Source organism: Psammomys obesus, unplaced genomic scaffold (assembly GCF_907164565.1).
Source record: "Psammomys obesus unplaced genomic scaffold, mPsaObe1.curated_primary_1811, whole genome shotgun sequence".
Taxonomy (NCBI): domain Eukaryota; kingdom Metazoa; phylum Chordata; class Mammalia; order Rodentia; family Muridae; genus Psammomys; species Psammomys obesus.
In genome coordinates, this window is record NW_026596085.1 from 6,452,275 (window position 1) to 6,464,502 (window position 12,228).

General features: G+C 44.0%; 1 protein-coding gene across 1 annotated transcript in view; it reads left to right on the top strand.

The window, feature by feature from the left end:
• Positions 1–307: 307 nt before the first annotated feature.
• Adamts20 (ADAM metallopeptidase with thrombospondin type 1 motif 20) overlaps positions 308–12,228 on the top strand; it is a 119,153-nt gene continuing 107,232 nt past the window's right edge. The window contains exons 1-2 of the mRNA XM_055627018.1: positions 308–398; positions 856–1,217. Of these exons, the coding sequence (XP_055482993.1) occupies positions 308–398; positions 856–1,217 (453 nt within the window). The remainder of the gene's footprint in view (positions 399–855; positions 1,218–12,228) is intronic.

Below are 12,228 nucleotides of genomic sequence, written 5' to 3' on the forward strand. Positions count from 1 at the left end.
CGCCCCGCGCGCCCCGCTACTTTGGCCGGGTTCCCGCTGGGTCGGGCAGCGAGCGCTTCCCAGGGTGGCGCGGGAGCGCGGGGCGCGGGCCTGCGAGAGCCGGGCGGGCTGCGCGCGATGAGGCAGCGGCGCCGGGAGCGGGGCGAGGCGGCGGGGCGAGGCGGCCCGGTGTGCGGGCCCGGGGGCGCGGGAGGCTGCTGAGACGCCGCGGGGGAGCGCGAGAGCGCCGAGCAGGGCGGCGGAGCGCGGGGAGCCGGCGGCCCGGGCGGCCTCCGCTGTCGGGCTCACCCCCTCCCCGTGGGCAGCCATGCGGGTGGCCAAGTGGCTGACCGGGCTGCTCTGCCCGATCTCGCTCCTCCTCACTGGGTCTTGGGAAGTTCGTTTCCACCCACGACAGGGTAAGAAGGTCGCCGCGGGCGCTGCCCGCAGAGCGCAGGGCCGGGTGCGAGTGGGAGGTGCGGACTCGCCGAGCCTCCAGGCCGGCCGGTTCCGAGCATCCCCGAGGGCTTCCCTGGATGTCGTGGAATCTCGTGCGCTGGGGACACGCTCTCCTCACCGTGGGGCGGGCACGCGTGGGGCAGCGGGCAGCGTGCGCCCCGAGGACAAGGGTTGCCGGAGGCAGGGAAAGGGAGAGGAGCTGGCAAGGGGGTGGGCGCTCAGGGCGGTGGGTGGCAGGGACCGAGTGGGGCGCATAGGAGCGGTGGGAAAGCTGAGCATGGTCACGGCGCCCACGTGTGTGCGTGGGCCTCTCTCGCGCCCCGGGGACTGACCGCGACTTGAGTGGAGATGCTTGCTTCAAGAGTTTCTGGGTTGGACAGCGTCGGGGCTTCACGGACGTTTCTCTGTGTGTTGCAGAAGCCCTGGTGAAGACTCTGGCCTCCTACGAAGTGGTGACCCCCGCGAGGGTCAATGAGTTCGGAGATGTGTTCCCCCAGAACCGGCATTTCAGCCGGAAGAAACGCAGCTCCGGGGTACCGGAGCCTCCTCCGCTCAGGACCCATTACCGCATCAGCGCCTATGGGCAGCTCTTCCAGCTCAACTTGAGCGCAGATGCGGCCTTCCTGGCTGCGGGCTACACCGAAGTGCACTTGGGGACCCCTGCGCCCCGGCCAGGCGGCCGCAGTGCAGAGCCCCCAGACCTGCGCCACTGTTTCTACCGTGGTCAGGTCAACGCGCGAGAGGACCACACTGCGGTCTTCAGCCTCTGTGGGGGACTGGTAAGCCTCACCGTGTCTCCCTGTGCGTTTTCTCTGGATCCAGTCCAGGCCTGCTTTTGGGAGGGAGTTTGGGGCGGGGGAATGGCAGGGTGGGGAACAGTGGCTCCTAGTAGATTCCTCTGAGAAAATCAGAGGGATCTCCAGAGAGAGAAAGAAACCCAGGCCAGAGGCTGGGAGAGCATCTTTCATCCACTGGACACATGCCCCAGTGGCCGTCGGGAGATGCCGCTGGGTCCTGTTTCTACAATCTCAGGGCAGGCTCTTTCACTCAGGCGCATCAGTACTGGGCAGCTGTTAGATTTAATAAACGAATGGGAAATCAGAGTGCTGGGAGGAAAAGGTGTTGAGATACACAAATTAAAAAGGCTCCGAAGGATGACAAGATTTGGAAATAAGTTTTGCTTCTGGTACACTAACTAATGTCCACTAACTAATCATCTGTGAGGCATAGAAGAGAAAAAAGTGGTATATGCCAACTGGTCCTGGAAAGATATAAAATATCCACAGGTATTGGATACTTTATCTAGTGCGGGAGAGCTAGAAATGACAGTAGTGAGAGAGGGAGTTTTATAACTTTCCTGGAGAGAGAGAATATGAAATAAGACCAGTGCTTCCTTTGATTTTCTTCCTTGGAAGCAGAAATTCATATCACCTCCACCCACGACTTAAGTCTGGAGGAAGCCAGGCTAGCTGTTTTAAATATGCGAGATCACGTGTGTCCTTAAAATGGGAGCCAACTAACTAAAACCTCAAAATACCACCAGGTCAACTGTGGTGCATTAATACACACTTGAATATGAAAGCCTGGAATAGGGAGTCTAGTATATTGCTATACTCTGTGTAATGAGTTAAAGCCATCACAAAAGGAGTGCCAATGTGACATGAGAGGATCATTTTATTGTGGACAAAGCTTCGCTGTTCCTGGTGTTACAGCCAAAGCTGAAGGAAAGAACTCGGCGACCAATTTCTCATGTCTGGAAGGCATTCAGGTGATTCCACAACGTCACCACTGTTTACTATTTGAGTCAACTATTTGAGTTCCTTCCACACAGACTGTAATGATGCTCACTTTCGGGTTGCTTTGGGACGTTGTCCCGGACATGAGCACTGTTCATTACTGCGCTGGCTGGTATTTATGTCGAGTGGACTTTGACACTCTCAGGCTTATCCTGGGACTGGTGGTCCTGGTGGTGTGAGAAATCAGGTGGAGAAACCCAGGAGCAAGCCAGTGAGTAGCAGCCCTCTGTGGCTTCTCCGTCAGCTCCCGCTTACAGGCTCCCGTGCTGACGTGCTGACCTTCATGGATGGTGGACTAGTCGCCAGATGACATAAACCCTTTCTTCCTCAGGCTGCTTTGATCATGGTGTTTAGCTCCTTTTCATGCTATTACTTCTGAAAAAAATATTTATTTATTTGTTTGTTTGTTTGTTTATTTGAGATAGGGTTTCTCTATGTAGCCTTGGCTGTCCTGAAACTCACTTTGAAGACCAGGCTGTCCTCGAACTCAGAGATCCATCAGCCTCTGCCTCCTGAATTCTGGTATTAAAGGCGTGCACCAAAAGTTGTTTGTGCCCAAACACCTCCAACAAGTCCATTCTTTCCGCTGTAGGTAAATGTAAAATATTTACATCATCAATTGGCAGAAGCACCAATAATACACACACATTTATACTTCAAGGAAAATTACTCTTTTTTTTTTTTAAGACTTAAAAATAAGGCTTAGTTTGTCTGGAAAATCCAGTTAATACTGTCAAGGTTGTTTCTCTATGGATATTTGTTCAATCCTATACCCCATTTAGTTGCTAGTGTTCAATTAACCCAAGGTAAGACTTACACTATTTTTTTCAACTTTGTATTATTAATTTTTAAAACTTTTACAAGTCTTTGTGTTTACATGGTCCCTGACCCCCCCCCCCCCCCATTTTACCATATCACAGAGCCTGGCTGATTGTTAAAATTTTTATTCTTAAGTGTTTAATGTTTTGAGCCCGAGAACAAGAAGGAGTTAAAAGTCTTGCCAGGATGTTTCTTCAGTGTGTGTGTGTGTGTATGTATGTATCTTGTCCTTCTAATGCTCCTTCTTTTCGGTTTTTATTTCCCATAAATAGTTATTCAAAGATTCAAAGATTTTAGAACACTGATTTATGTTTCCAGGCTGTATAGCAGATAGAGAAGTAGAGCATGTTATAAAGTATTTATGAGTAGTATGATAATGGCCTATGGAACTTATTAATCCACTGACAGGCTGCTACAGAATTATAGTTATCAGGATATCAATCCCCATACTTCTGATATTATTTGTGGTCTCATAATGTCGGGGAATGGTCTAGAGTCTGTATTTAGTTAGTTGGAATATTATTCTCAGCATGTATGTGACAGGAAGTAACACATAATATATTCAAAGACAGCAATCCCTCGGGGCTCTGATTAACTCCTTTCTCACATGGCTTAGTGGATTTTATTCTTCCATAGACTGTCAGGGACAAACTTGACCACCTAGAAATGAACTGTATTATTTCTTGATGGCACTGGAAACAGTGAGGTCTTGCTGATTGAAAACACACACATACACACACACACACACACACACAGTTTTCTGATGATATAAAACCAGATGTTGTACTTGGCTTGTACTGTATTCACACAGAGTAGCTTATGTGGCCATGTGGATTATGTAGGGATTTTTTACCATATTCTCCAGAGTACCTTATGTGGCCATATGGATCATATTCTCATAGAATAGCTTATGTGGCCATATGAGTTATGTTGGGATTTGTACTGTGTTCTCTAGAGTAGTTTTTGTGGCCATCTGGATCATGTTGGGATTTCTCATAGGAACTGGTGCCTGACAGCACGACTCCCAGTGAAGACTACTGAGTTGCCTCTATTAACCGCTAACAGGTAGTCCAAATCCGGAAACTGTCAATAAGTTGAATCCATCCTCGAAATAAATTAGTTTTATCGTTTTCTAAAGTTCCTCTTTAGAGAACTAAGGTAATCACACGTACCATTCTATAGTTTCATACTTTATCAATTCATTTATGAGGACAACTTGATGGTCTCCTTCCATCATGTGGGTTCTGGGGAATCAAACCCACATCTGCAAGCTCGGTAGCAGGCACCTTTAGCTGCTGTGCCATCTAGCCAGACCCCCTGTATTAATGTTTTTTTCGCAAATACTCAAATAACAATATGGGAGATTTTCTGCACCTTTACCTTTAATATTCTAGTGTGTATTTGCCCACATTCTTCAAGAAGCAAATGTCAGAATGTGATTTTAGAAAAACTGTTGAAGTAAATTTAGAAAATGAGTGATGGGCTATAAAATGTTTATTATTGGCCCTAAGAATATCACGGTGGTATTATCTAACCCGCTATCACAAATAACAAGGCATAGACACCTGTTAGATTTATAATTGCCTTATTTACCTTGAGCCAGGCAGATAATTGACTTACAATGTCTCAATATCCTCACCATCCAACTCCCAGCCCCCACCCAATGCCATCCACCTTACTCCTCCTCTTCTGGACTACCTTACATCCATAATCCCATGGTACTTGCTTATATTCTCCATCTGGGCCTTTTAATGCCATTATTGGAGTCCTTCCCCTGCCCACGTGGTGTTTTCTCCAGGCTAACCCATCCTGGCATCCTCCTCCTTCCTCTCTTCCTGTCTGGCTCCCTCCCCTGATGCCTCCTGGGATTCTCCAAAGCCAGGGGAACCTTAGCAACACCTACCCTATTCTGCCCTGCCCAGGTATAGGCTGTTTAATTAGCCAATCAGGTATAATGACTTAGCCGCCTAGACTTCTTGGTGAGCTCCAGGACATTGGAGGGACCCTGTCTCACAAACAAGGTGAATGAATGGTGCTTAAGGTGTTTATGACATCTGTGGTTGTGCTTTGACCTCCATACACAGGAGCACATATCTGGATGCAACTTTAAAAGGTCCCAATGTAGTCTTGGCTAGTTATGTTCAGCGCTGTCAAGGCCAGCAACTCATAGAAACTGTGTGTGTAAATGCTTAATGAAAATATGGTGTCAAGTTTCCTTAAGCAAAGGATATGTGAACTTTTAGGGTTGGATGAGTAGGAAGAAGTAACACAGAGGTATTATGATTGAGTCTTCCTATGCTTGATGGTATTGTGTGTGTTAGTTATGATATATTCATATGCTAGATAAATCAGTTAGATAGTAAGAACATGGAGCAGGCCAGCTGGTTCTTGGCTACCTCAGCCCAAAAGGGTCATGGTCATTCCAAAGTATCAATGAGAAGGTGTTTCTTGGCTTTTTTTTTCCCAAGGAGCAAAATGACTAGAAATGTGTGGCAGAGAGGTTTCCAGAAGGAAGCAAAGAACATAGATATTGGTGACAAGCAGCCTACCACAGGCTGCCCTTCTGTCCATCAAATACCATGTTGCTCTCCTCTTTCATTATATCAGCCATATTCATCTTGTCAACAAATATTCACAGGGGAACTGTCTCTTGACTCAGACAAAGTCACAGCACAGTGTACTCTCTTTTCCATATGATCTAGATATTTTGGGCTTGGCAGTACGAATTAGCTGCATGTTCTCATGCCCAGTACACACAGTGAACCCTGTGGTTGTTACCCAGCCTTCACTTCCCACGAGAAGAGAGGATGCCTTGTAGCTGGTGATCAGCAGGACTTTTGTTTCTTCTGTGGAAGAACTGTAGACATGCTTTGTTGGCAGCAAGGGAGTTTATTATTGCTCTCCATGATTCCTGTCTCTAGGAAGTCCGTCAGTTATGAGGGTACCATCCGCCAAAATGACAAGGTAAAAGATAACCTACGAAACATGCTATCAATAGTAGAACATCCAACATATACACGTGTTTGCATTTATTTATTTATTAAAATTTATTCTTCTGTTTTATCATATTTTGGCAGTGTGTCATGAATATATCTTGTCATATCCTTGCTAAAACAGCTCCTAATACTTTCTTGTTTTAGTTTTAATTTCTCATTATTATGGTGATTGTAGGTTTTATATTTTCACCAGTGGTTTAAGGAGGTATTAAGAAAGGCTGTTGTGGAAAGTGCTACCCAGACCCACAAGAATATGTCTGTCTCCCCAATGGGTTTTTAGATGCTTTCTAGCCTTAAAAGAGAGAGAGACATGCTGTAGACTTTCTCTACATTTGCTGGAGCACACAGTCTGAGTCCTTCTACCATCTGCATTTTAGGTTAGATTGGCTCAGAGTTTTGTTTCTGTTTAGTCCTGATGGGATAGAACTAGGTCAAAGGCCATTAAGTTTGAAGAGTTATCAGCTGTGCATTTCCTTTTCATCACCTCCTGTCACTTTTACACTGAAATCTGGAGCTGGCCTGCAGAACTCGGAAAGTGAAGAATACTGTCAGGGGAGAGACGGCTCATCTTTAAGGAACCGTATGCCACTAAATGTCTGCTTTTCGCTGCTGGAGTCAGTTCTTAAGTTTTCCTCATCAGCAGTTCATCCATTTACCCAACATGTGTTTGTGTATAGTATGTTCTTTTGAAGCATGAGCAGATCTTATAGTAAGGGAGTGCCATCGAAACCATTTTACATTGACCAGATGTCCAGGATTTAATTAGCAGATGATGATAAATCTCAGAGGTTAGCCTGTGGTCTGTTAGTTTACAACATTTACACTTTGTTTATGGCAAGAAGAGTGGCTATATCATGCCTATGTTTTCATATCTATCTATCTATCTATCTATCTATCTATCTATCTATCTATCTACCTCCTACCTATCATTGTATGCTTTGTCATTAGGGATCAATGATCTTTTCAGTTCAGAAGATCCATCTTTTCTAGGGTCCAGGCTTGGTGTAGTGAACTATGTGTATTTTGGGAAAATATTCCATATCTTGGACTATCAGAGTACTCATTATTGGTTGTAGTAACAGTATGTCACCCATATATTCTGAAAAATATATGTGAATGAAGGCCATAATACTGAAATAGCATTCTGGGAATACAATTGTAAAAATATTTTCTAAACACGTACAAATTATGTTCAGTGGAATATATTGAAACCAGTTATATTACCACCAATTACCTCTTGAAACAGCTTGGCAGATATTCAGTCACCATTCTAAATCATCAGGAAACTCCTGCGCAAGTGAAAACTAGTCTCAGAGTGTTTGCTGGTCAGTGAAATAAAGTGCAACCTTATTGGCTTCCATCTGAGTTAGTCTGCAGCATTCATCTGAAGATAGACACGACGCTAAAAATATGGATGAGCTAAATGTGATTCTATGAACCACCTGTTTCGTCAAGTCCTCAAATTCCTTACCAGGTTCCCTTCCAAGTTTTTTTTTTTAATTTGAATTAATAGCTTTCTTGGGAGCCTTTTGGCATAACCCTAATATATTTTATTATTTGAAGAGAAGGGTCCCTTCCATTGGGATGGGCTATAGAAAAACTGATAAATGTTAACAGTCCTTCATTGATAAATAAAAAGGGAAATCAGATTTGGAAACAAATTATTCACGTAGTGTTGGGAGCTTGGCATCTTAAATCACACAGACTCTGAGGAGACCCTGCCCATTGCAGAGGCACTGCTCCTGGCAAGCTGGTCAGACACAGCTTCAGCTGACGGGCTGATGGGCTGTGGCAGAGCCGTTTCCTCTCTTGTGGGAGCGCAGGTCAGATCTTGTGGGTTTTAGTGAAACATTGAAATAGAAGTACCTTGAGCCCGTTTTGATCAAAAGAAAAGCAAACAGATATAATGATTTCTTTTTATATTTCTTGGGAACAGTGTGTCATTCACAGCGGTGTCATAGGTGTGTTTTAGCTAAGCAGCAGGCCAGCTCATGTCTATTTGCATCTTTCCCCAACGTATGATCATATTTCTCCTCCTCAGCAGGCTCTTTTTAAAGGCAGAAAAGGATTTCCCATGGACTCATGTGCTCAGATTTCAAAAACAATTTCTTTGTTACCTCTTACAGGCTGGGCAGAATTAGTTTTCTGGGAAAGCTACAAATGCTGGAGTCTGGGTACATAGTGAAAAGTAATGATTTGTGGTTAGGCTTTCAAAATCCACATTGGTAGAATTAATGAAATATGCAAGACGCTAGCACATTAGAAAAGTACTCAATAAATAAAAGTTCTGCAGAGCTTTGCATTTTCTTTAAAAATACTATAATCTCAGTGTTTTACAGTTAGCAAGCCCAACTGAGTTTCAGTTATTTTATTTGGCTGTGTTGGGGATTGAATCCATGCCTGTTGTGTTTGCTAAGCATGCATTCTATTATTGAGCCATATTAGCCTCTAGTGTGTAGGCCATTAAAATTTTAGTTGGTTATATTATTATACAACCTAAGAGAACCTAAACCCTTGACTTGCTGGCATGAAAGAAAACTATATGTAGATATGTCAGAAGTCTCCACACTATGATAATTCAAGACTGTTCAGTAAAGGCATGAGCAAATCATTGAAGGGTGACATGATAACTCAGGTGCTTTTTCATGGTAATTGCCTGTTGTCTGTATCTATGGATATGTGCTCTCTGCTGTTCCTGGCAATGTTTTAAATTCTGGAAAGATAAAGAAAGTGAAGATATGAATGGAGTGATACTGACCCTATCATAATTACAGTAAAGAGAGCTATGATCATTTCAGTGGCATCAGTGATCATTACATTGAGATGACAACTTACAGTATACAATTATCATTTACAATGGAATTTAGAACAATTTTAACAGCTGATACTAAATGATTTTTAGGGTAGCTAGAGTTAAGAAATGGAAACGAATTGTCACCAAAACAATGCTTATCACAGTATCTATAGCTCAGTAATTCACTAGTGGGTTTGTTTATCACAGAGCCACATTTTGCTCTGTAGAGAATACAATCTCTTGAATGTAGGTAAAGGTACATTTGTGTATTCTGAGCAGTGATGAGTACTGAGTGATCTGCCCTCTCCCAGCCATTGCCGACCTCGTACTTCCTATTGGTACAGCTTCACTTCTCTAGTACTTGAGGGTTCTGAGCACTTCCCAGCTTCCCCAAGCCTTTCAGGCCCTGGTTTGGATGCTTCTCGCTAATTTGTTACATCATCCTTCCAGCTTCAGTCTGGCTGTCTCTACCTGGAATCTCTCTTTCCTCCCTACTTGCTGTTCCTTGTCTTTGCATTATATTAGCTTCTTCCTTGCCTTGGGGAATTCACTGTATTATTTCAAATTTTACAAGATGCTTAAATTTTTATTTCTTGAAAATTTCCTATAAGAATACTGTATTGGCATAACACCTCAGGGTCTCCCCTTTAACTTGCCCCATGAGTTTCCTACTGTCTCAAATTTATGACTCTTCTTTTTTTTAATATTATTACCTATATGTATATGTAACAATAATTATTGTTATATTATATATATATATATCCTACTAAGTCCATTTAGTGTTGCTTGTATATACATGTGTTTTGGGCATGTACAAAATTACTGTGTTGTTTACTCTTTTCATTGCTGTAACAAAAAAAAATCCTGATATAAAAGATACTTAAGGAAGGAAAGCTTCATTCTGTCTTTCAGGTCAAGGGGATACAATCCACCATAGCAGGGAAGGCAGTGAGGCGCCACACTGTGTTGCAACCTGGAAGAACAGAGTGGACAGGAAGTGAGGCTGGGCTCTAACACGTCAAAGCTATCCCTAGTGACCCACTCCCTTCAACAAGGATCAATCTTCTAAAGGTTCTAGAAGCTTCCAAAACCTGTGTTACTAATTTGGGACCAAGTATTAAACCATACAAGTTATAGATATAATCAAATCATAATAGTCGGACCATGGTCATCTCAAGATCCAAAATTTGAACAACATAGCAACAGTCTTAACTCTCCCAAAACTGTTTAAAAATCCAAAGTTTTATTCTGAGACTTAAAGCAAACTCTTAGCTGTATCCCTTCAAGATGGAAACAAAGCAAACCAAAGTCATGTACTTACAGTATACAGTGTCGTAAACCAAACATTCCTATTCTCAAAGAGACCAAAGAAGATCCAAACTCAGCAGGGCAAACACCAAATGCTGCATCTCCATGTCCAGCCTCCAGGGCTTGTGATAGAATCATCTGGGCTCCAACAGACTTAGGTATTTCTATCATTCCAGCCTACTACATAAAGCACAAACACAGTCTTTCTGGGGGGTTGGTTCCACTCATGCCTTTAGTTTTCATTGACAGATATGTTTTTATCCTGCTATATTTTATGTCCATGGGCTCAAATGCAACTTAGATTTAACCTTCACAACTTCATATCATGGCCTCTACGGTCTTCTGTACAGGGACTCAAACTCTGACATGTATTGCCTGGAATCGGTGACCTACAGGACCTTGTCACATGCCTGCAGGACTGTTTTACTCTTGCCTCTTCCATACCTGTAAAACTGGTACCATATGGACGGTCCTACTAAGTTCTATAGTCAGGTCAAGATGCAGTCTGACTTTCGGGTCCCAGTCGCATCAGCTTCCACGTGCTGATCCTGGGGAAACTTGTACATAGTTGTTTTGGCAGCAGGGAACCCCTCTGGTGGCACCTTCAGTTTAGGCTTTTCTGTGCAGGCTTTGGTGGGTGGAGTTGGGCATGGGCAGAAGCAGAATATGAGGTTTCTGGCCAATGGTCATGATGGCTTTAGCAAACTCAAGCTGCTTTCTCTTCACCAGCCTTGTCTACAACTTTGTCTGTGCCTCCCTTCCCACAACACTGCACAGTTTTCATTGCTGTTCCACTTGTTATTCTCTTGCTCTTGGATAACTGTAGTAAGCAGTAACCATATAAAACAGCCTGCGTTCTATTCTGGTTAGAGGTCTCCTTCACCAAACACACTGGTCCTTTAGTTTTGAATTCAGCCTGACTTAAGCTCTCGGGATTTTGGCAGAAGTCATCCAGATTCTTTATGAGACCATAATGTGCCTGACTTTTATCCCTGTTCTCAATAGTCTTCTCTTTCTCCTTTGGAGTAACACGAACTGTTCACATTACTGCCAGCACTCTGAAAGTCTGATTTTCTCACCGGGATGGTCATTAAGCTCTGCTTACTAGGGATTTTCTGGACTGAAGTTCCGATTTTCCCACAAGCCCCTACAAGCCACATCCAAGGCCTCAGAGCCACATGCTCTCATATATGTCACCAACCAGCCCACTCCTCAGTACCAACTTTCTTAATTTTCTCATTGCTCTATTTAGAAATAACTGACATAACAAAGAAGGAATGGCTTCATTGGCTGGCAGTTTGAGGGGATACAGTCACAGTGGCAAGACTCGTTGGTGACTGGTCACTGCATGGCAGCCTAGAAGTGGAAAACAGACAGAAGTCAGATCAGCCTGTTAAACCTCAAAGCCTTCCCACCCCCCGTTGTCTACCTTCCCCATCGAAAGCTGTGCCTCCTGAAGGTTCCACAGCTTCCCCAAACAGTGCCACCAGCCTGAAGGCAAATGTTCGGTATTCCAACATACAAGCTTGTCAGGGATGTTTTAAACATATTTTAAGTTTTGTTTACATTTGTTTCTCTCCCCCCTTGTGTGTGTGTGTGTGTGTGTGTGTGTTGCTGTGTCTGTGTGGCTGTGCATGCCAAGTATGCATGTGGAAGTCAGTTTGTTCTCTCCACCAGGAGGATTCCAGGCATTGAACCCAGGTCTCCTGCTTTGGTGAACAAGTGCCTTCACCTACAGAGTCAGACCACAACAGCTATGCAACTTCCTGCTTCTTATCTGTCTTACCTGTGAAGTAGAAAGTATCGTTTTTATTTCAAAGAGCTGTTATGAGATTGAAATGAGTTACAGGTGAATGAACATGTGTGAACGGTTTCTGACCTCTATGCTTGAGGGATTCCCTATCCCAGTGGCCAGAATGTTGCCCTTAAAGGTGGTGACTGTTTAGCTATCCACTGATATTGTTTGCTCTTAGGTTCTTGCTTTGATTCATCAGTGAAACTCTTCCAGAGCTCAGCTGATTCTTTTTGAGACAGGGTCTTTTATCGGGACTGTGGTCCACCAGTTGATGTCCTCCTG